Here is a 25,335-nt window from a genome sequence, read left to right as displayed (position 1 = left end):
ATAAAACCTTGCATGACCTAACATGATATCTGCCTCCCCTGCATTTATTTCTATAGTACAAAGTATTTGCTCCTTCCACTAAGCAATTAATTATGCTTCAGACTGTCTTCCTCTCTGATGCCTGGCTTTGACACACAAATCTTTCACTAGCACTGACTCTTCATTTGTTTATAACCTCTCTCCTCTACTGGAAGGAGCTCTGAGGAGGAAGAAGACATGGCTCATATACCTTTGCGGCCTCACTGGTGTTTCTGAGTACGGGAACAAGCAGCCCCACCCTAAACACTCAACAAGGATCCAGACAGAGAAGAGAGGGGAGAGCTTCTCTCTTCCATTTTTTCTTTTTTTTTTTTAATTGTGGAAGTTCAAGAACTCCGATACTGGGTTTGTTTTCTGTTATGTGAAAAATACTTCCTTTGTACAGTGACCAGAGTCAGGGGTCAGACATCCTGAGTATGTTAACAAAATTCATAAGATTGCTTTCCAGCTATAGAAGACCCACACGAGAGACCTACATCTTAACCCAGGTGGCAAGCACAGGCCCTGTGGAGACTGCGAGGCAGCTTGTGCTGCTGGATGACGAGGAAGCGTCTCTCAAAAGGATGTATCCAGGCCAAGTCCGAGCACATCAACTCCCTTGGCCATAACCAAATTGCTGGGGACCAAAACACTACTCTCCGGCCTGGTAAGTAATGAAGTCAATGCCCGAGACCCAGCACAGCAGGGTGAGAAGAGTCTGTATTTGCCCCAAGTCTTCTCAGGACTACGCAGTGCTCTGCTCACATGTCACCACCTGAGAAGAGTGTGGTCAATACAGCAGCGAGTTTCAGAAGGGAAAGGGGTCTCGGACATCATCTGCACTGTAGGTTTTGATCCTGTTTTTGCTTCAAGATAGCCAAGCCCGGAATTCCCTGGTGGTCCAGCGGTTAGGACTCTGTGCTCTCACTGCCGAGGGCCCAGGTTCAATCCCTGGTCAGGGAACTAAGATCTTGCATGCAGCGTGGCGTGGCCAAAAAAAAAAAAAAAAAAAAAAAAAGCCAAGCCCCTTCCTAGGAGGAGAAAGCAGAGTTCCTCTAAGGAGCCCAGATCCCCTGCACTCAGTCTCACTCCTGTCCATTGGCGCCCAAGGAGTCTCCGAGGAACTAGGGCTCCAAAACCACAGTTTGAAAAGCACTAACTAGGTCTCAACCATCTGTTTTAAGGATGAGGAAGTCAAGTTCCAGAGACAGCAACACCAGCACTGACAACTCCCAGATGACTCTTGTGGGATGCTGAGATACTAGAGCATGAAAAATGTACTGATCTAGAAAAGGGGGGGCCATTGTGCAGAGTCTAAGGAATCCAAATACTGATGCAAACACGGTCACAGATGCAGCTGGTCTGGTTTCTTCTGAGGAACAGTCCAGACTCCGGGTAGCTACTCAAACGCTCCTCACAGGCCAACCATACAGTCCGGCCTATGCAATACTTGGGTCTCAAAGGCGCTGTGAAGGTCCATGGCCATCACGGCCTCCCTCCCACCATGACTGTAAATACCTACCACAAAACACTCGTCCAAATCTGTTAAGGGTTTCTGTGGGGCTAAAGAGCTTACCAGCTGAGGGTTCTGAACCAGGGCAGGTCATAGGAGTGGTAGACATTGTAGCCAATAGTGATAATCTCATGGAAACACTTAATCTGAACACACATCACCTGCAGGACACAAAATAATTAGAACACTTGTCAACTCCCCAATTCTTATGATCTTTGGAAACAGAAACCAACAGGTCAAGGGCCTTCAAGAAAAACCACTATATTTAAGAACAATGTCAGTCCTTCAGTGATTCTGCTCTCCTCCTTTCTCTCTCACACCACCCCACAGGGCAGTGAGGCCCTTTAAGTCACACAGAGTAGATGCAATTTCTCACAATAAATATATGCTTCTGAAACTTCAATTAACTTTTTATTGTAGAACACTCCCCTCCTCGGGACTCAATATCTTCCATTCTTGACTTTGAATAGAAATACATACTTGAAAAGTCCCAACTGCTCTGCTCAGCACTCATCTGTTAGTCATTTGACCCTGTCCATAACAGTGGGAAGACTAACAGCAAAGTACTGTGGACTGGGATTTCTTAACAAAAAAGTCCTAAACCTAGGCGGGAGACTCCAGGAAAACAAGAAACAAAACCAAGAGTCACACAGAATCGTAGCCAGGGTCCCAGTTTGATCAAAGAGCTGAAGTAATAAAATCAAATTTTAAAGTGATCTTTAATTCACACACAAATGGCCCTCCAGTTGGCTGCTGGAAGGTGAGAAATCACAGCTATTCTAAGGCAGATGTGGTCTGAAGAGCCTGGACCCCAAGTGATTCCCAGAACCAACCCAACACCTGGCACGTAAAATGATCAGTCCTGCAGGGAAAAGTGAAGGCAAAACTATAAAACAGCATATAAATGGCACTTACAATCATCATTAAAACCATTGGTCCCAGGTAAATGATGATGAAGAAAAATGCAATCATGGCCAAAGTCAAGATGCCTCTCACCCACCAGTTCTTCCATCTAAGTTAGAGAGGAGGGGAAGGAGAAAACATGTCAGGAGCCCAGAAAGAACTAAGGCACAAACCCAAGGGGGATGGTTCTTCCTGGGTTGAGAGGGCCCTGAGGTCAATCCTTTCCAGGAGTATGTCCTTCACCTTGACAGAGGCAGTAGCCCAGTAGCCACATGCTGGGAGGAGCAGGGCTGCCAGAGCCATCACATCATCCACGCTAAACTCAGCAAGGGCTCCAAGGTCCACAGGAAAACACACCCAGCTTGTGCCTTAACGAAGGAATCAGACAAAAGACCCAAGGGAACAATGCCCTCTACTTCTGTATCTACTTGGGTGGCTTCTATCGGCTTCTCTATCTGAGGAAAAAACTATGAACATTTTTCCTGCAGCAGAATCCTACATTGCTCTGACCCTGCATCGCTATGGTGATAACAGTATCAAACACAGTGGTAATAATAGCTATCATACGTATGTACCTGGCACTTCTATAAGGACTTTACATGTATTAATTGATTCAACCCTCAACACTACTAGCTTTTACAACAGATGAAGAAAGGGACGCACAGTTCATACACCTGTGAAGTGCTTAAGCTGAGATTTGAATCCTGGGAGTCTGTCTGGCTCCAGAACCCATGCCCTTAACCACTGCACAATACAGCCTTTCAAAGGGACAAATGTGTGGGAGGCATGCCCAAGAACACTCTCAGATAATGTTCTGGGGTCTTATAGTTTGCCTTTTTAATCTGCCCACGCAGCTGGTATCGGAAGGACCAGAATCTCAAGGGAACAAAATTTTAACCCTGAATTCACCCAAATTGAGATGTTTCTCAATTCTTATAGGAAAATTCAAGGAATGTCCACAATGTATGTGTGTGAGAGAGGGAAAACTGAACTCTTAACTAGAAACTTGGGCTCCTCAGTGTAAAGCAAGCTGCCCATTAGTCACAAACCCCAAGGATCATTCATCCTCATGTGCTGTGTCAGTGACCACCCCCATATCCACACGTTCCTCCTCCTTGGACAGCACCTCCCAGACAGCCTAGAGCACCCTTCAAGGCCAGATCCACCCAGGCGGCGCTCGTAGTCACTGTTAAGCACTAGATGACACTCAATGCAGCCCTAGGCAAAGGCAGGGGAGACTGTGGCCAATCAAAGTGCGCAGGCCTGCACCTCACACTCTAATAAGATGTGGGCTCCTGCTACAAGACTGTGGGCTCTCTAAGGGCTTTGGGTCTTCCATGGCACTTGGAGACAGTGCAAGCCCCCAGCAAGCAGTTGCATCATTAAGCCAAGCTACCTTGAAGACAAGTTGGAAAGGGCCCTGTTGAGGACCTCTGGGGTATCGTCTACAGAGGTTGGTAGGGTGACAGCTTCCACTCGGCTCTCACTGTCCGATGCAGTCTCTCCATCTGCCTTTGCTTCTGCCTCCGACTCCTACATAGCAGAAAAACAGAAGAGGAAAAGGTCACAAGAGCTGAGTAGGATACTGGGTGTACACATCCAAAAAGACCCATCCACCTTTGAAAACCCCTCTCCATCAACACCTAAGTCACACAGGGAGCCGCCCCTGCTCTGCCACAAGCTATGGACTCTCAGAACCACCAAGACAGGCTGGGCTCTCTCAGGGAAAGCTGGGTATTCAGGCTATTGCCCCCCGCAACAGGGCTCCCCAAAGTCCATGGTGTTACTTCCAGACTTCACAAGAACACCCCATAAGGAGGCTAGCCCCACTCAGTGTGGAAGCCCTATGGGACCACTAACTCAAGTCACTGCTTCACCAGGACTGGTGTGCACCACTGCCCTCTCCCTGCCACCAGGCCTGGGCATCAGCAGACACTTCGATGTCACTCACAGAGTTGCCACCAGGCCCCAGCCACATAAGGAAATGCTCGCAGGAACTCACCCTGCTCCCCAGCCTGTGTGGAGGGACCAGAGCCATGCCAACAACAGGTTCTCCATCCAAAGTACCATGGAGCAGGCTGCTCTGCATCCTAGGGACCATCCTTCTACTCAGAGCTTTTATTTCTTAGGAGAATTTAGAATAGCTGCTGTGAGAAGAGGGGCAGGAGAAATCAAATCACTTGGAATCAGAGTAACAATACTACATAGTATTTGAATAGCCCTCCACAGTTTTGAGAGCATCTCCCACACCTGTGAACATCTGAGCAGCTCTGGGAGGAAGGGAAGGAAGACAGAAAGATCCCTGTTTACAAATGAAGAAACAGGGGCTCTGAGAAATTCGATGGCTGGCCCCAAATCTCCTACTAACCAGGTCTCTGACTTCAGTGTGTTCATCCCACTAGAGTTCCTTTTATTTAAGCATCTCGGAATCCATTTTATTCTTCAGTAAGAGATTCAGAATAAAGTAAACTGAAAATGGCAAAAGGATGTTTCACCAAAGTGTCAAAGATTTCATTACATACATGTGCAAACAAAAAAAGTTATATCTTTCTTCAAATTGGACAATTTGAATTTCCCTGATGACTAATAAATATATGAAACTGAGGATCCTTTCACATGTTTCTCGGCCATTTGGATATCGTCTTCTGTGAAGTGTCTGTCAAGTCATTGGCCAGTTTTCTATTGAGTTTTCTTGCTTTCCTTTTTATTGATTTGTAGGAGTTTTTTTAAATATGTTCCAGATTTAAGTACTTTGTGTCACTAACCTGTTCCTCCAGCCTTCTCTAACCCCCCACGCTCTACCTCAGTCCTTCCCTCTCCTACAATCAGACCTTCTCCCTCCCACTCAGCACTGGCCACAACGGGGACTTGGTGGGAGATTTTATAATTGTCTTCTGCCCCAACTGACCATAAGGTCCCTAAAGACAAGGATTATAACACCTTTTTCTCAGGATATCCTCATGCCTGGCACACAGATACTTACATAAAATACTTACAAATATATGGAAGGATGGTGGGAGGAAGAGAGGAATTAATTCCAGGTGTGGTAAAGCTGCCCCTGCCCTCATAGAGACAGCTGTTTCTAAATTAACTTACAACTGTGATAACACCACAAAACAGAGGCTTTAACTACTGCAGAACTGCTGATACAGAGACAGCAGGCTTTGGTAAAGAACTTATGGAGGCACTTTGTTGTACAGCAGAAATTAACACTACATTGTAAATCAACTATACTTCAATTAAAAAAAAAAAGAACTTATGGAGGTGGCCTCATCCGTAGGATCTGAGGGGAAAAGCCACAACTTCCGATGATGGGGTCAGTGCTCCTTCCTCCGCTACGCTTAGCCAGTGGCTCTGGACAGTCACCCAAGTGTTGTACTCTGCTTCCTCACCTAATAAAAGGAGCCCAGAAAGGACCCTCCTTATCTGGTAGGGGTTCCCTAGAAAGATTTAACCAAACCCCCACCCAGAGCTGTGTCCTATTCCACTGCCCCACAAGGTTCTGAAATGCATGGATAATGTGGGATTATCCCTCTCTGATGAGACTGCGTGAAGACTGAGGCATTTGGAATAGCTTTTCATTCTTCACGTTAACATTATCATCCTCTCCCCATCAGCTACCATCAGGAATATGAGGTAACGATGCTATGGGATTATCTAGATCTGACCCCTAAACCAAGGGGCTTCAAAATGCAAGTACCAGAGCCCCACCAAGGCTTCCCACAGATGTCATCCAGGAGTATCTAGAAGCCACAGGGACTGAGGTGAGCACAGCAGGCGAGAGGACACAGGCATGCATGCGTGCACACACACAAGCCCTAGCACAGTTTATTTTTAACTTATCCATCCTGTTGTCAAGGAAACTCACAAAGGCTGCTGGTTCCCCAGGCTAGGAAGGGCCGGAAGGAAGCCAGGCAGAGCCCCTGCAGGGGAGGGGCAGGGAGCTCCGGCTCGGTACTAAGTCTCTGGACTTTGCAGGCCCTTTTATGAACATTAGCCCAGATATCGCCATATCCGACTCCTCTCCTTCCTTGCTAGGAGGAAGTGCAGTGAAGAGAGGTATCCTGAAGCAGAAAGTAGTAAAAGGACAGAGAGAAATGTTACAAAGATGCTGTGACTGTTGTTACTGTCAAGACATCAGGGGGCCTGGGATGAACAACTAAGAAATGAAGTAAACGCCCTAAAGAAACAAGCCTGAAGGAGATTAACTTTCCAGGTGTCACCTGCCTGTAAGCAAGTAACTCACTCCAGGGTCCTGGATAAGCATCCTCAGAGCCCTTACCTGGAGGTCTCCTCAGAGCAGGAGACAAACACCTACACAGACAGCCACTCTCCCACAAGCTGAAACAGAGCCAAAAAAGGCAGAAGGGCAAATTCCTGTGCGGGAGGGAAGAGCACAGCCTGGGAAGACATGGATCAGGGTGGGGCAAGTCGGCCAGCTCTCCGGGCTCCAGGTGTGGATGTCGAGAAAGCGGGGCAAGGAACAGAAACCTTGGAGAACCTGGAATCCTGCGGTGTTCTGGCTCCTCCCCATGCACGGGCAGGGCCTTCCACTCGGGCCGCTCATGCCCGAGTGAGGAGGCGAATGCTGGCGGCAGCTTCCATAGTGGGCCCAGAAGGAGGCAGAAACCTGGAGCCCAAGTTTTCACCCAGGAGAAAGTGGCACACGAAGGACCAAGAGTCAGAGATGTCAAGCGCTTCACTGGTTTGCTCCACCAGGGGATGGTGAGACAGGCAGACGCCAAGGAAGACTTTCTGCAGGAGGCGGTGGCGGCAGCCAGTCAAATCCCAGCCCTGGTGCTCATGACACTCAGCACAGGTCTCCAGTCTCTGGTCTTACCACTGGGGAAAGGACCCCCTACCTCAGACGGCTGTTGGGATGATCAAATGCAACATCAGTGAAAGTCTATTAAAACTATAAAGGGACTGAATAGCAACAGGCACCTGCTGCACCCATACTCACACCCACCCCCCCCCGCAGTAGGCTGACCATGGCACACAGGACAGGAGCCCAAGAACCCTAAACACCTACCCCAGGCAACCTGGGCACCCTTCCCAAGGAGGGTAGAGTGGTGAAAGAATGGTGGTTATCAGGCTTTGCTGGGGCCCTGGGCTAATCAATTCTGTGAGCTCAGCATCTGCCTGCTTTGCTTCCTCTTTCCTGTTTTCCATTCATCCAACAGGCGGCCCCAACTCAAAAATGATCCACTTCTCAAAGCTCCCATGAAAGGTGGAGGTCTGAGACACAGGCAGCAGTACACGGCTGTGCTCCCTGACGTGGGATGTGTATAGCACAGTCCACTGAGGTGTGGGAGGGAATATTAGGACTTATTTCTATTTAGCTCATTCAGCTTTCCTTTCCTGTGCATGCTTTATAAGGGACCTATCAGCACAGGTATATAACTGAGTGAGTCTGTGCAAGCTGGGGCACATGGTAAAAGCATCACATACATGTTGGACACGGTGGTGTGTCAGTGACTGTGGTCTTCTTGATTCCCACTGCACTGGGCAGTGCCTGGAACATAGCAGGCACCCGAAGATTTGTTGGACTAATGAGCTAATTAATTCTACTTAACCTACCATGGACCAAAGTGTCTGTTTGCACTGAGCATATGACAGAACCCACTTGGATTTCCAGTTCGTGTGGCACTTGCAGCAGGGCCAGACTAGTGCCCACTCTCATCCCCTCTCCCTGCTGACTGGTGTGGGTCTGAGGACTCAGCTCAGTAGCTCTGGGGCCAGAACACAGTGGCGGGGAAAGGCTGCCTTGCTGCTTCAAACTGTATCAGCACGGCTCCCAGGCATCCCCTCCTCCTTCCTTTCTTTCTTTTCAACCTAAGGGCCCAGATCAGAGGCTGAGTGGGGCAGACCCTGTCTCTCAGATTCTCTCTCAATCACCACCCATCCTCCCACAGTCCAGCGGCCATTTCTCAAGGGGGTTGTGGTGCTGGTGTAAACAGGAAACAAGAGCATTGCTTTAAAAGGAAAAAAAAAAGTTCTCTCTGAGGCCTCCTTCCTTCTGGTTCACTAAGACTCTACAGGGAAAGGCAGAAGCACTTCAGGTGAGGGACACATGGAGAGTCTTGGGTACCAAGGGCTCAGGTAAGACCTGTCAACATTCTTAGAGAAACTCATGCCTGAAAGACTTCCCCTACCAGCCTTCCAGGGTCCCTCAACCTCCTACAGCTGCCCAGACACCAATGAACTAGGGCTCAAAACAGCACAGAAGGCTTCCTTCAACACAAGCAAGAGAAGGCAGCGAGGGAGGGCCAGAAGGAGCAGTAATGGTGGGGAGAGGGGAGGTCCCTGTGGTCAAGGTCTGGCTTCCTGGCCTGAGAAGGGACCTGGCTTGGTCCGGAACAGCATCCGTAGGACTCATTTTCAGTTATAATCTACTTAGAAAACCCTAAAGAGAACCCAAGCAGTTTAGAGAATACTAAGCTGCATTAAAACTCCTAAGTTTCATTTACTGAGTGACTTCACAGCTTACATAAACTATTTTTTGTACTGCTTTAGATGCAAATTACAAACCTTGTCCTGGAGGAAAATCATCAGGCTGAGCCTATCCTTTCCACAAAGTATCATGCCTGTCATCTTCTTAAACAAGCCCTGTGGCCAGTTGCCAGGAAAATTGACTCCCCCACTTGTAAGGAAAGAAATTACCAGAGACAGGTTTATCCTTAATATAAGTGTAAGGGACCTATGTGTCCTTCTTACTGAAAAAGCCAAGTAGGCTTTCATCTGAGTTCCTATTGGGGGAAAAGAAAAGTGTGTGTGTGTGTGTGTGTGTGTGTGTGTTTAGTGTTTGGAACAGCAAAGAAAATATTTCTAGCTTTTTCTAATGCTAACCTCATTTGACAAGTTCAATTGTCTGAACAAAGGATCAAAGGGGAAGAGCCTGGCTCTGAAAGTTTAGAATCATCCCTGGCATGGCCATATCCTGCCTTCAAAAGCCTCATATCAGTAATGTGGATCCACAGAAAATGCATTCAACTACTCCAGATGGACTGCTTCCTTAAAGTACCTCCACACCAAAGAGCTCTCCAGAGGACAAGGAAAGACACACATGCGGGAGGTTCAGCTTGTTAAAACCTAACTGGCTCTGAACCGTTTCACCCACAGACAATACTATTTACAATGAGCCACAGGGGTCTTTGCAGAGAACACACCACTGCCAGTCTTGGGCCCAGATAGGGCTCCTGTGGGAGGACAACTGTCCCCAGGACACCAGCACTGGGAGCCTCCCACGTGCTGCCATCCCCCTTCCTCCCCCTCCTCGGAGACCTTGCTCCACTGATCTCCCCTCCCTCCCCTCTGTCCTCCCGCCTCCCCCTCACCCCTGGCCCTCATTTACATCATTTAGACAGGCTCATCCAAGGAAAGCACCCTCTTCCCCACTTCACAGATGAACCTTTGGGAAGAGCTTTGAACACCCCATCCCCCTCCCTTGACAGACCTTCACCCTTGACTGGCTTTCATTCCTCCCTCAACTGACCTTCATTCCTCAAGCCACACCAAGCCACCTTCATCCCCGGGCATTCGCAGTCCTCCACCACCGGCACAGCCTTGCAGCGGCTTTTGATGCTATTATCGAGAAACACTCTTCCTTGGGCTTCCAAGCAGCACATCCTCCTGGTTTCCCACCTGCCTCTCTAGCCAGGCCTTCTTTAGCCAGCTCCTCCTTGGCAGCTCCCTCTTCTTCAGCCTGTCCCTTAATTGAGGGACTCCACGAGGTTCTGTGCTGGGCACTCCTCCGAATCTACTGCCCACTCTCCCTGAGGAATCTCATTCACTCTGATGCCTCTAACTGCCTCTTCTTGAGCTTCAGACCCACACATCCAAACATACTGGATGTCCCCACCTTGGATGTCCCACAGACACCTAAAATTTTCTGTGTGTTCAAAACCAAATTCATTCCCTTTCCCCTGAATTGGCAAGTGAGAAAGGTGGCCATCATCCTTGGTGTTTCCTGCCTTGGCTCCTATCACCAGGTCTGGGATCACAATCTCCAAAACAGCTTTTAGCTCCATCTACTCATTCCCCTTGCCTCTAGACCTCCCTTAACTCAAGCCAACATTGTCCCCCCTGGATAACTGTGACAGCCCAACCAGCCACCTCATCTCCGGCCTTAGTCTATTCCTACCTCCACTCTACTCTTCACACTGCACCAAGAAGGACCTTCCAGAAGGAAAATTTGACCACGTCAACTCCCTGTGCAATACTCCTCCTGGAGCTCTCTGGGCTAAACTGAGGTGATTTTTCCACCTCTAGCAGTCTAAAGGATAGACTAAACTACAGGACAGATCTAAACTTTTTTTTAATGGTCTACAAGCCCCTTTGGGATCATGGTCTTGTATACCCTTCCAGCCTCGTCTCTCTCAGCCATTCTGAACTACAGTCAGTTCCTAGAACAGGCTGTACTTTCTTACCTTAGGCCTTTTGCTCATTCTGTTCCTACCTAGAACAGTCTCTGCAAATCACCCTCTTCAGAAACTCATCTCTCTTCTGGCCAATTATAATTTACTTCACATCTCTGCTAAGAGATCCCTTTCTCTCCAAACCTTCCCCAGCTGCCATGTGTCCCAGTGGCCCCCATCCTCCCTCAAGAATGCACCCCACACTGTATGGTCTCCTCCTGTATACCACAACCTGGGTGGGGGCAAGGGGGAAATGTTGACTTCCTCACCACAGTACCCCCTACATCTGGCATGGTGCCTACAGAGAAGACAGTAAGTCTCACCACATCTGCCTAAGCAGCCACAGCCAATCATTCGGACAGGACCCAGGGTTTACTAGATTGGCAGACAGCCGAGCGACATACAGCAATTCAACATTTTCCACGCTCCTAAAAGCACTATATGAGGCATTATAGGGTTGCAACCCACTGTCCCACTGTTCATCTCCTCTTCTTTCTTAGAACAGAAGCCCTGATTTTTAGCTGGGCTTAGAACCAAGACTGCATTTTCCAATTCTGGTCAATGAGATGTTAGCAGAAGCGCTATGTGCAATTCTACCATTTTTCCTTCATGCTGACTGGAACGTGGAAAGGCTAGTTGGAGCTCCGGCAACCATCTTGGCCCATGATGTGAAAGCCACCTATTACCAATGACTAAGCAACAAGATAAAAGGAGGAGACCATCAAGGACAACTATGTAGCACGACAAAAGTGGTATGGGTCCTGGACTGCTTATTACATGAGAAAGAAGGGCACTTCTATCTTGGTAAGCCACTGATATTCTGGGTTTTCTGTCATTTGTGGCCAAATACATAAGTGATAGAGGGGACTCAAAGAAACACAGGATTTGTGATAGAGGTATGTCTGAGAAGGAGTTCAGAAAAGGAAGAAGCAGGCTGCTTGAATACAAGGTTTTCTAATTCAGACAGACACTGCTGGATTAGGTCCCAACCTCCTCAAAACTGCTCTCTCATACATTAAACCAAGAGTTTGGATGACATAGGATAATTCCTGTTTGTTCTTTCTCCCAACACTCTCCTACCTCCCCCCATTAAAGCCTCCCTCTGGAGTAAATGTATTTGTTTACTAAAAGAACAAGCATACAACTCTAACCTAGTACCAATCATCATCAAAAGACATTACTTAATTCAGGATAGAGACTACCAGAGCTGGAAAAATCACCTCTGTCTCCTGGGAGGCTCTGCCCACAGTTCTGTTCTAATGATACCACTTGTTTTCCACTGTCCTCCAGAGTCAAAGCAAGACACCAAAAATTAGAAGCCCTGCTGGAGTCCAATAGGTCCTCTTATCATCAGTTACCTAGTCAGGCATCTCTATTAGTATTTAAGAAAAAATGAGTCCATCCTGGGGGAGAAAGTAATTTTTTTAAAGTTTCCTCTTTATTAGAATAAGGCTCTTGCAAAGAAGAAAGTTTATCAGATATTACCAAAAGATCTAATACAATGGGAAAGAAAAATATATTTGCAATCTCAAAATTGGGCTCAAGTGTACTCCCTAGGCCTCAGCCAGAAAATGAAACCAGGACCAACTGCTGGATTCCACATCTGATGAACCCCTAAACCATAAACCGACATCCAGTACCTGCCTCAGTGTCATGCATCTCCAACAGTTCTTACTACAAAGATTACTAGACAAGGTAAGTGGACATGAGAGCTAATGTCCCCAGTAGCTCATGCCTCAAGCTCCCCTGCCCCTGTGGGTGGGCAAGCACCCTGAGCTGTTTACAGTATTGGAATAGTATAGTGTCACTTTTTTTTAGTGTCACTATTCCTGATTCACAGCCAACAGTCATAGAAACAAGTGCCAATCAAATATATTGAGGAACAAGAAATTAACAGTGTTCTCAACCCAAAATTTCCATATTAGTTGTAGAAGAAATTATGAGAGCAACAATGCAAAATAGTTTTTGATAAACCACTAAGATCCCTGGGAAAAGATGAAATAGGAAAATGAGAAAGCCGTTTTAGAAATATAATACTCCTTTTGTCATTTACAGACAGTTCTGGGTGTACTGTGATGCTTTTGCAAATATGTTCCTATAAAAGGGTTTCATCTTCAAGGAATTCATGGAAAAGACTCTGACAAGTACAGGTTTCTGGTAACTAACTGTACTGCTGAACTGAATGAATAAGCATTTTCAGAACTCTAATGAAAAACTGATGAACTCATAAAAGTGCTAACAAAAGATCAAGATAAAAAAAAAGATCAAGATAAAAAAAAATTAATTACATGGGACTGAGTGAACTGATGAGGGTGATTATAATTTTTGTGATTTTCTGTTTGAATTAAAAAAAAAAAATCCCACAAGGACTCAGAGGCAAAGAATATACAAATCAATTTTCACTGCAAAGTAAAGGAGCTGTTACAGTGGAGGATTACTGGACTGAATGTCAATATTATGACATAGCATGAGTGTGTTTCATGTTTGGTAATTGCAATCATTGTTGCTTTTGTTGTGGTCATCCATTTACAATGCTTGGTGTCAGTCTATTTATCTCTTGTAAAAATAAAATACAGTGTGTGTGTGTTAAAAAAAAAAAAAGAAATATAATACTCCTAATGATCAAAGATGGGACAATTTGAGCATTAAAATAAATAATAAACCAAAAGTGATTTAAACACAAAAATATGAAAATCTGAGTTCATAATGATAACTGTGCAAAGCCACAGAGACCACCTTTGAAGGTTGCTGGGACACCAGATCATCTTTCGAAAACCAATCATTAACAGGAAAAGTGTGTTTATCGCGCCCCTTCTGTACAATGGGTACAAAGAAATTGATTAAACTATTGTCTTTTGTCTTTGAAAAGTTCCTTTAATACAAAGGTTAAAAAAAAGAGTTCCTGGTCAGCTCAACTGCATATGACTTTCAGATATCCAGTACCTCAGCAGAGAAAAACCAATGTGCCCTCAAGTGTGATGTCCCAGGCTCTGGGGACTAAAATGAATCTAAAATTTCTAACACATGAAGTAAATAAAACAACCTCAAAGATGCCAAATCGAATGGACGTTCCAGTCTTCATCTTATGCAGGTCTTCTTCACCTCTTGGCAATATTAGATCTAGTTGACCACTTCAATATTCTTCTCTCAGCTTCCACGATACATACTTTCCAGGTTCTCATTCTACCTGACTGGCTGCTCTCAGTCTCCTGTGCTATTTTCCCTCTACCTGTCCTCTAAATGTTGATCTGGCCCTGGGCTCAATTCTGGACCCACTACACTCTCTCCCTTAAGTATTACCATCCAGCCCCTTGGCTTTAATTACCAATACCACGCCAACAACTCTGATGATTGTTATCACCAACCCCAACCTCTCCTCCAGCGCCAGACCCAACTGCTATATTTCCAACTACTTACTGACATCTCCACTAAAAAGTTCTCACAGGCATCTCAAACGTATCTGAACAGAACTACTGACATTACCCATGAAACTGTTGATCCTCAAGTGCCTAGCTAGCCAGTTGATGGCACCATAATCTATATCCTGCCTAAGCCAGAAACCCAGGAGTCATGCTTAATTCCTCTCTCCTCATCTTTCCCCAGGTACTGGACACTGCAGCTGACTCCCTCCTAAAATCCATTCTACTCCCCTTGCATGGTGTGTAGTAGCCTGTGCAAAACAATCATTTTAATCCCATGCTCTTTTCCACAGCGACAGGTTCATGAACAGGCATTTAACCCCAGCATAACCCAATGGGGACCATGACGGTCCTGGAGTAGGCACTTGGCCTAAGATTAGTATAATCAAATTAGAACTCTAGAATCAGTTAGATGACTGTGGGGAGAGGCACTTGCGCTCTCTTTCCCCCACCAGCCTGAGGAAAAGGGGAACAGGTGGAGAGGCAGAGCCCCAGGTGCTACCGGCACTAGCCTGCATCTTCATGGGAGTCTTCGGATGATGCCAACACCTGAAAGCCACAGTGGAGTGAGGACCAAGAATGGCTTAAGCCAATGAATTGCATGATCTGCATGATTTATTATCTGCAACTGAAAAACAATTCAAGTTCTGTTGGTTCTACAGCCAAAATATATATCGAACATATCCTTTCCATCTCCTCGGTCACTAGGCTCATCCCAGCCCCCATTATCTCTCACCTGCAACAGTCTCCTAATTGCTCCTTCCACCCTCCACTCTCCTCACAAATAGCCAATGATCTTCCTAAAATACCTACCAGTGCATGCATCTCCCCCATTTAAAACCCCTTTAATGACCGCTCACTACCTTAGCTTAACTTACCAGATCCCAACCTACCTCTCCTAGCCCTTCCCTGCACCAGTGATCTCCAGGGACGATGGACCCACAGTCACAGTGGCCTTTCTGCTGTCTCTCAATACACTGAGCTAACTCCTGACTCAGAGCCTTCACCCTGACTCTGGAATGTTCTCACTGCTCAACTAGCCACCTCACTCAGTCTCCATTCAGATAGTCCCTCCTCAAAGAGGGCTTTTCTGACCACCCTACTTAAAAGAATGGCCCAACTCCACCTCCATCATTCTCTATCTCCTTAGAATGCTTTCTTTTCTTTATAGCACTTACCAATGCCTGAAATTTATTATCAATAAATTTGAAGGCACTAGGGAATGCATACCGCTTCAACCCGTATCTGGTCTTGATAAACATTTTTCCTAAAGTAATACATATTCCTTAAAGATAACTGGGATATGCATCTTTAGAACCTCCAAATTATCCAGAATAATTAACGTTCTGATGTATTTCATGCTAGTGTTTTTCTACGTATACATGTTTTTGGGGGGATAATAGCTGTAATCACACTGCACACCCAAGTCCTGTTTTGCTTCCTAGTCACCTCTGTCATCAATGACTTAGGTGAAACCACTGATGGCAGACTGATAAAACATGCAGGCGACACAAAGCTCAGAAAGATAGACAAACACTTAAAAATATCAATGTGCTAGAAAGATGGGCCAATTATACAAATATAAAATTAGACAGCAATTAACAGAAGACGTCAACCACCAGTTCAGAAGCACGAATTGAGGGAGATATAGCTTAACAGTAACATATACACCCGAAGACTTAAGGACTTTGGTTGGCAATCACAGATTAGTTTGAATAACAAAAACAAACAAAAGCAAAAACTGATCCAATCGGTTCAAAACAAGACAACAGGCCCAAAATGCAGTCACTTATGCTAAGTTCCCATCACCAAACCGAGACTTAACCTACAGCTTTGGCTCTCCTAGAACTGGAATCTTAAACCAGTCAATCAGGAGTTACCTAATCAGCACTATTTTGGGTAATGTGCCTGACAGATACCTGCCATCTCCTAAAGAAAAGTAACTTTGCAGTAACTAATCTACTTTTTTGCCTAGTGTTAAGTCCCTTGTTCCCACTCTCTCCTGCCTATAAAAGTCTTTCATTCTGTACTGTTCTGGGAGCTCATTTCTGTCTGCTACACTGGATGCTGCCTGATTCATGATCATTGAGTAAAGCCAATAAGATCTTCAAATTTTACTCAGTTGAATTTAAAAAAAAAAACAAAAAAAAAACCTTAGGTTGTATTAACACAGGCATGGTCCTGCTCTACTTAGCGTTGGTCAGACCTTACCTAGGGGCAAATATGTCCAGTACAGAGGTTAAAACAGTAAGGAGATACAAAAGGAACAAGACTGTAATAGAAATAGATGAAGAAACCAGAGAGGCTGAGCCTGGGGACCACTGAGAAATGAACATGCATCACTGCACTGATAAAGCAGAAACAGGTTTTATGTCCCTAACCAAGGAAAATTAGCAGGTAAATTATGGTAAACCAACTTTCTGTGCAGCTATTAACAAGACAACTATAAACACCATGCAGCAACACGAAAAAGGCAGAATGCAAAATTATGTCTATATGGGGTTTTAACTACATAAAGCTTGAAAACAGTTGACATATGTATCAGTTATCAATCTATTGCCTCTCGGACTGGATCTTTGGTGATACTGCTGGGCTTGGATCAATCCTGGTATACTGCACATGTAGTGTTTTAATACCCAGCTTTGGTTCTCCCTTTTGTGATAACAATTCTTTAATTTTGTTTTGGGGTAATCCTCTCTCCACCCCCACCCGGTGTAAGCAGGTAATTTATAACTAATTAGAGCACTGTGCTACCTAGACCACAACCACTGGGTCAGAGGTAAACACATGACCCAATCATAGCAATTCCTTGTACTTCTTCTGGAGCCCCCAAGAAGAAGGCATAACCTTGTCAACGGGACCTTCCACCTGCTGGAAAATCCTGTAACCATGTGAAACCTAGAAATGAAGCCAACGTGAAGGAGAGCCAAGAGATGGAGGGAGACCGGGGCTTGATGACATTCAGGCACTAGATTAAACTAGGCCTGAGCTAGAACCTCCTTGGTCTTTAAATTACATGAGCTAATAGAGCCCTTTTTCCCTTTTAATCAAGTTTGAGAAGCTTCTTGCATTTATAACTGAAACAGTCTTACTTTCTTCCTCTCCTCACACATCTGTTCTTCTTCCCCACACTTCCTAAATGCCAGTGTTCCCCAAGCTCGTATTTCTGTAGTGCAGTGTACTGCACCCTTAGTACCATCAGTCTCTCTTCTATGGACCTACCTTCCATAACACTAGATATATCCTCTCTCCCAAGCTACAGCACGACATTTCAACCCGTCAGCAAGACACCTCTATGTCCAACCAGCACCTCAAAACTCAACAGGTCCAAAACGAACCACCTCCTTTACCACCCACACTAGCTCTTCCTCCTGTTTCTATCAGAACCTAATCTACCTGAGATGTGCTCCATAGGGAACAGTGACCTCATCACCACCTCCAAATCCCCCTCCCTACACCTCATCAGTCCTCAAACTGTGTGATCCTAACACTCCAGGGTTTCTCTTTATTCCCACTCTCACCCCTAGTATGCTTGCTAAAGTTTGCATGTCAACCCTTCTCTACTACACTGGCCTCCCAATTGATTTCTCCACTAATTCCTCCCTTCTCTAACTTATTCCCCACACACTCCCAAATTAATCTTCATAAAGCACAGCTCTGATTACACCCCTCCTCCACTCATTTTTGCCTAGTGAATTAATGACAAATGGCCTCTCACCTCAGGTCCCCCAAGATCCGTCCACTACACCCAGCACAAACCACATGCTCCAACCAAGCACAGCTACTCATTGGCCCTGATTACCTCCCACCCTGCTCTCTTCTCCAGCTTTGTTCCCAGCCTTTTTTCCTCCCTGCTCATCCTTCAGGTCCCATCTTAGGAGCACTAAGACTCCTCAAAGAACATCTTCCCTGATTCCCACCTACATTAAACAGGGAAAAAAAAAAACACCCTTCCCCAAAATAAATTGACTTCCTAGAAATCTGCGAATATTACATGGCAAAAGAGTAAATATTACCTTATATGGCAAAAGGTGTGTTAATTAAATTAAGGATCTTGAACAGAGGTGTTTATCCTGATTATCCAGTTGGGCCCTAAATGGAATCACGTGTATCCTTATAAGAGAGAGGCAGAGGGAGATCTGATGCAGAAACAGAGGAGAAGACAACGTGAAGAAAGACCAGAAAGAGAGAGTGAGAGTGAGAGTGAGAGTGAGAGTGAGAGTGAGAGTGAGAGAGAGAAAGAGAGAGAGAGAGAGAGAGAGAGAGATAGAGAGAGAGATAGAGAGAGAGAGATGTGGCCACAAGCCAAGGGATGCCAAGATGTCACCAGAAGCTGGAAAGGGGCCTGGCATGGATTCGCCCCTAGAGCCTCTGAAAGGAGTATGGTCCTGCCAATACTTTGATTTCAGGCTTCCAGCCTCCAAAAATTGTGAGAGAATAATTTCCTGTTGTTTTAAGCCACCGGGTTTGTGGCAATTTGTTAGAACAGCTCCAGGAAACTAATACCCCACACTGCTCACCAGTTTCCTCTTCCAATAAAGTTCCCACAGCATATTATGTGTCCTTCCTCCCACTAATTTTTGCACTTTGTAGTCATGTTAAGAGGGCATAATCTTAACATAATCTAATCTAGATTTCAAGCTCATCAAAAGTAAGGACTGCCCTATTCATCTTTCTTTACCTTGAGTGCTCCTTGCCTAGAAGCTGGTAAAAGCTCAATGAGTGTTTTTTTTAAACTCACTGAATTTTAATCAAATTCATCAACCTTTACCTACAAAACCTAGAATAATGGCTGCCACCATTTGGGTAGGAAAGACAACTTTAGAGCTACAGTTACACAATTACAACTCATGACTAAAAGGACTACATTTTCAGCCTTTCCCAAAGATTAAAATTATTTGGGGAGGGACACCCATAAAACCCAGGTGATAATGAGCTATATTTCTGGACAGCAACTAATGTGTTGTCAGGAATAAAGAATAAGTTGGCAGAGTGAAACCTTTTAAGCCCAAAATGGTTCAATGCTGCAAGAACGTATAGGTACACTCATTTCCCTTGAATAATGGGAAATACTCCAGGCAGAATCAGAACACATCTGCCCTTTAAGCCAACTGGACTGCATGCTGCAAGGTCTCTTCCAATGCTCACACTTTGAAATGCTACCTTCATATTAAGAAACACCTGCTTTATTCTTCTTTGTAAGATCATTACTACCTGAAATTATTACACATTTTTCTGTCTCCTCCACTAGAACATAAACTCCATGTGGAAGGGACTTTTATTTACTGCTATATCCCCATGGCCTACGACACTGCCTGGTACATAGAAGGTCCTCAATAAATGTCTCTGTACAAAGGGAGGAAGGGAAGAAAGAAGACAGCTTAAGGAATGACTAAGGAGTTATCCACTTCTGAGTCTGTAGGTTAAAATGGCAGGCATAAATATCACACCACAATAGCCAACCACTTTGCACAAAATGTCCCCATCTCATGTCTGCAGGTTCTATGTGGAAGGAATGTGAAAGTCTTAAGAATGTCATAAGGATGAGCCATCAAACAGGAGAACAGAGGTGGGTAGCAGAACTAGAAGACAATCTCAAGCAGCTGCTGACTGCCTTCCCCTCCATGCATTCGTGCAAAAAAGAAATACCTGCCTCCTGCAGCTTGGGCTTCCAGAAGCTGAGTTCTCCACCAAGCTAGTTTCTGCTCCAAGCACAGACAGACAGATGCATCAACCAAAAAAGAAATTACTTGCCACCTTAATAACACAGGCAACAGTGACTGGCGGCCACTCATTCTTCACACTGAACAGGCAGGCTGTCACCTCTACCCAACTCTATCTCAGCTGAGGGTTGAGGTTTGATGAACAGAATAAACTCTAACATCTCTGTTATCTGGTATTAAGGAAAAACCTGCTAATCCATAGTGAAATTTCTAGATAACCAAAACGTACCTGCTTCATCAATAAAAAATGGTTTTCTTTTAAAGCTATTTAAAAGCAAATCTTCTACCCAAAAATGATTACGCACCTCTGCAACAAGGATGCTTAACCTATTAGTCTACGTTTCCTTTGTTAAAAAATAAAATTCAACAAAGTATATTTTAAAGATCTTTTTGGCTGTATTCAATCATGATCAGGCAGCATCCAACCCAGCAGAAAGAAATAAGCTCCCAGGAGCTGCACAAAATGAAAGGCTTTTATAGGAAGAAGGGAGTGGGAACAAGGAAACTATACTAGCAAAAAAGTAGATTGGGGGAATTCCCTGGCAGTCCAGGGGTTAGGACTCTGCGATTCCACTGCAGGGGGAGGGGTTCAATCCCTGGTCAGGGAAATAAGATCCCGAATGCTGTGCGCAGTGAGGCCAAAAAAAAAAAAGGTAGATTGGTTACTGCAATATTACTTTCCTTCAGGGAATGGCAGGGGTCTATCAGGAGATTACCCTAAATAGTGCTGATTAGGTAACTCCTGAGTGACTGGTCTAAGATTCCATTTCTGGGACAGCCAAAACAGTAACTAGGTCTCGTTTGGTGATGTGGAGCTTAGCATAAGTGACTCCATTTTGGGCCTACTGTCTTGTTTTTAACACCTTGAATCCCCATTGCTCTTCCACCTGTGCAGATCTCAGGAGATAATGAATGAAGAGGCTGTCTTCCCCAATAATACAGAACCTGTGCTTTAGTGCTCAGGTCTGAATCCTAGAGTTTATCCTCCCTCACTATCAGGCTACTGACATACTTGCCTTGAGAGCATTTCCAAGCTGCCTCTCTCCCAGAGAACTCTATCAGGGGTAGAGCCTCTATCCAAGGCTCTGAGAACTAGGCCTGAGCTAAGAATGGACAGATCCAGTGAACTGTTCACAGCCTGAGAGAGTGCTCAGGCTCAGTGCCCAATCAAGGACTTCTGGGCATAGACTGTGGATATCAGCCCCAGCTGTTCTCAGAGCATTTACTCCGAGAGGTCCTGGCTGGGAGCAACAATCTCTTAACCAGAAAGGCTTGAGGACAGCTCAGTACTTAGGCCTTACAGGTAGGTGAACCTGAGAAAGACATAGGGCAGGAAGAAATCTACCCATAGGCTTCCACAGGCAGGGAGGGAAATCCAAGTCACCACAGTGCTCTGCTGCACGGTGAGAGTGGAAGCTGTGTTCATGCAGTCCAAGTTGCTTGTCACACCTGCATGCCATCATTGAGACTCAGGGCAGGCCACCCCAAAATATGCCACAGTGGTATATTGATTATTTTGAATTAGTTATTTAAGAAACGGCCAATGCAAGAAGGACACTCTGACCCTCCTTGCTGTCCCCTGAAAGCAGGAAATAAATCTCTCACGTGTAATGTGCACTCCCTGCATCTGGAGCTTTAGGAGGACACCCTTATAGCCAAGTGATAGGGAATTCAGCCAAGAAGCCTATATAAACAAACCTTGTTAACTTCTTTAATTTACTACCCCAAGCCCAAACGCTGTTTACATTCTTCACTAATTGGGCAGCGAAAACCTAAGCTTCTTCATCCTGTCAATTCTTCACAAACTGTCTAAAAAGTATAAAAGCTGCCTGCTGTGGCCACTTCTTAGGTCCCATTCCTATGGGACCTCCATGCGCATGAATTAAAATTTCTTTTTCTCCTGTTAATCTGTCTTGTGTCAATTTTATTATTAGTCCAGCCACAGAACTTAAGAGGGGTAGAGGGGGAAATTTCCTCCTCCCCGACAACAGTAATTTTTAGTTTAGCCTTTTTATGCATTTAAACTTTACTTGATATTCTGTAGCATGTCCAAATTTTGTGCATCTGAACCATTTAGTTTTACTGTCTTTTTATTTTCATAAATTCTAAACACTTTTCAACAAATGTTGGGATTGATACTAAGCACATCATGTATTAATGCAGCATGGTACTTCAATACTAAAAATAAACACTGACCTGCCAATGTTTTCTTGTTGCTCCACTACTCTAGTCACTAAGCTCAACAAATTCCTCCTGAAACCAGAGGCCTGGTTCAGACCACCCAGCCAGTTGCTAATCTTCACAGCTGACTTAACACCACTCAACCTCCTGACCACTTTACGTCTAGGAACAGCCAAGTCTGACAGCACCTGGGAGTTTATGACCAAGTAATCATAAAGGAAAGCTGTGCCTTTGGGCTCTGCTTGCTTTGTTACCCCAGTTTTGCCAGCCTGCCAGGAACCCCCATGACGGATCAACCTGCCTTTACTGCAGCTCATGGGAACTACAGAAATCCAAGACAAGGAGCCCAACTCCAGGGACTTCATCTGCTGAGGAGATAGCACCTAACCAGGATTTGAACAGTCAATTTCCACAGAAGCATGGAGAAGGGAGGAGGATGAAGAAATGGGGTGCAGGAGTCAAGAGGGCTCCACAGAGGAAGCTGGGGCTGAGCCGGGCCTCAGGGGACAAGGGATCCATGCCACACAGGCCTCATACCAGTGTAGCTTCCAGCCTGCTTGCAGCCTGCAGGGCCTGCGCTGGCTGAGATGTCCCTGCTTCCAGTTTGCAGGCCCCAAGGAACTCAGTGGCCACTGTCACCAGCTCCTTTCTCACAGACTGGTGCAGAGTGAGGTAAAGGCTTCCCCACTGCCCTCCCACAGCCCTCCCACGGCCCTGTTGGATAACCCTGAGACATTCATAGGTCCTCCTGTGTTAGGAACTCTCTGGCCACACCGTGGAAGAAAAATGACTGAGGAAACGAGGAGGCCAAGGAGGCAGAAGGCTAAGGCAAAGAGCATAGAACTCAGATTCAGCCCACCTGGGTTCAGATTATAGCTTGAATTTCAAGCCTTTTTGCTCATCCCTATAAAATAGGAGCCAAAGCTTCTGATAACCCAGCAAGCCCACTTCTAGACATGTATACAAGTGGCCGGCTGGTCACTGCATGGTCAGGCCTTGTAATAATATCACAGGCCTACTGAGCACCCCGCTGCCCAAATTCCTGCTAGGCTATCACAGTGGCATGTCTGTGAAAAATGGATAATCATTTCCAAAAATCCTTTAAGAACAATACCAGTTTAGATCTTTCAACTTCTTTATTAAAAAAAAATCCCTTATAATTAGTAAGAAAAATGTGAACATACCAATAGAAAAATAAGCAAAAGAGAAAGACAATTTGCCAAATACAAATAAATATTTACAAATATTTGTAAATGATGTAAAAAAAAAAAATGGCCACGAGAAACCATTTTCCTCACATCAGATTCAAAGAATAGATAAAAAGAATATTCACTGTGGACCAGGGGGGGCAAAAACCAGTGCACTTATGCAGTACTCACGGAAATGTAAATTAGGACCACCTTTCTGAAAGGCAATTTGGAAATAGATACAAAGAGCCTTTAAATGGTTCACATCTCCTCTGATCTAGTCATTCCATACTGAGACACTACCCTAAGTGAATGTCTAGAGAAACACAATTTATGAGGATGTTCATCACAGCATTATTTATAGGAAGAAACAAGCTATATGTCCAACAATAGAAGATTCTGCCATGATCTATTCAACAAAGATAGGGAGGAATGCCAAGCAGCCATTTTAAAACAACAGGAAAAAGATTAGCAGGACATGATGAAAATGTTAACAGCAGTTATATTCTGGGTAGTGAAGTTAATGTAGTTTACATTCATTTATACTTTCCTGTCACCTCCACATTTTCCACAAAATGAGTATTGCTTCCATAATTTAAAAAGTACAAAATGGATGTATCTAAGCCTCTCACTCCTCTGTGCTGACACCTTTACTGGCTTCCCCTAAACTCTGTGGCAGGGCACTCAAGGCTTCCCCATTGTACTTTGGGACCCTTGACTCATTCTGTGTCCATCCTTCCCAGCAGATTCCTGCTCCTGCAACTCAAATGTCACCACCCTTGCACCAAGCCTTTTCCTCTCCCCCTGCCCAGACGGTGCTAAACACCTCAGAATGATGAGTGAGTGAGCCCTGGCGTCACACACAGATGAACACACGAGGCAATATGAGATTCTTCGAAGCAATCAGAAAAATCAGCCCTAAGATCAGCTTCCACAACCACATTACCTGTGCCGAACTCATCAAAGCCAAGAGAGATTAGTGGACAACAAAGTCTGGAAATCCTGAGCCAATTTCCCTGAAAAGGAAGGACTCTGAAAAATCCCAAACCATCCAATCTCAAACCATTCTATCCCCTTTTTGATCCCCAGGACACTAAAAATCTTTGTTTCTTCAATTCAAATGATGGTTCATTCTAGTGTTTTGGATATCTTAAGACCAATGAGAAATGTAAGAGTCATGTTAGAACACCAAACTGAATAATCAGAATAACTCTTCCCTGAGATCTAGGAAACAAGATGTCTAACCAAATCTCCCAGGACTCAAGCAGGACCCTACAGAATGATGAGATGTCACCTGTCTGATGGAAAGTCCCTAGGAGAGGCTATATCTACAGAAGAAATGGTTTCTTTGTCATAAGTTCTCAAAAAAACTACTCCCCAGGGGCACCTTTTCGATAGACCACTATGTGCGAAGTGAAAAGTGTCTGTACAGAGAATTCTGTGGAATAGACAGGAGACAGAAATGGCAACTGTTCAAGAGAAGACTGGGTGTTTGGCTGACATTCCTGTAAGAAAACAAAGCTCATGTGGCCCTTGGTCTCCCAAAACTACAGGAGGGGAAAGACATCAGCCCAAACATAGCACAGACAGGAACCTAGTGGGAGATTCTATTCAAAGTAGCCAAAGATCAGCAATGAAGGGGCTTCTACAAACACCTTCACACTCAATGCAGGATGAGACACTATAAACCACAATGGAAGGGAATAAAGAAGATTTATACTTTTGGAGTTAAGCCCATGGCAAAAAAAAATGGCCAGAGACAATGAGAACTCCAGCCAGCCAGTCTCCACCTGTAACATAATAAGACTATTTCTCAATCTTATCCTTTAGTTATTTTTCCACCAAGGACCACTTATTTTGAAGACTGTCTATTATTATTTTGAAGACTGCATTTATTAGTAACTGATTTGTTTCTCCAAAGATAACTGCCGCATTGCACATCCTCCTTAGGCTCTTTCAGGTTTCAATGCCAGC

General features: G+C 45.0%; 1 protein-coding gene across 2 annotated transcripts in view; it reads right to left on the bottom strand.

Moving 5' to 3' along the window:
• CDS2 (CDP-diacylglycerol synthase 2) overlaps window positions 1-25,335 on the bottom strand; it is a 62,727-nt gene that overhangs the window by 16,703 nt on the left and 20,689 nt on the right. The window contains exons 1-4 of one of the 2 annotated variants that reach the window (XM_061208766.1): window positions 4,437-4,560; window positions 3,831-3,967; window positions 2,447-2,543; window positions 1,595-1,692 (exon numbers count right to left, since the gene is read on the bottom strand). In XM_061208766.1, coding sequence (XP_061064749.1) covers window positions 1,595-1,692; window positions 2,447-2,543; window positions 3,831-3,967; window positions 4,437-4,535 — 431 coding nt within the window. In that variant the 5' untranslated portion in view covers window positions 4,536-4,560. Of the gene's footprint in view, window positions 1-1,594; window positions 1,693-2,446; window positions 2,544-3,830; window positions 3,968-4,436; window positions 4,561-25,335 lie in introns of those variants that run through there. The other variant, XM_061208767.1, reaches the window with a different exon arrangement.

The sequence above is a fragment of the Eubalaena glacialis genome, chromosome 13 (genome assembly GCF_028564815.1).
Source record: "Eubalaena glacialis isolate mEubGla1 chromosome 13, mEubGla1.1.hap2.+ XY, whole genome shotgun sequence".
Classification (NCBI taxonomy): Eukaryota; Metazoa; Chordata; class Mammalia; order Artiodactyla; family Balaenidae; genus Eubalaena; species Eubalaena glacialis.
Note: the sequence above shows the minus strand (reverse complement) of the source record. Positions and strands in the feature narration are given on the sequence as shown.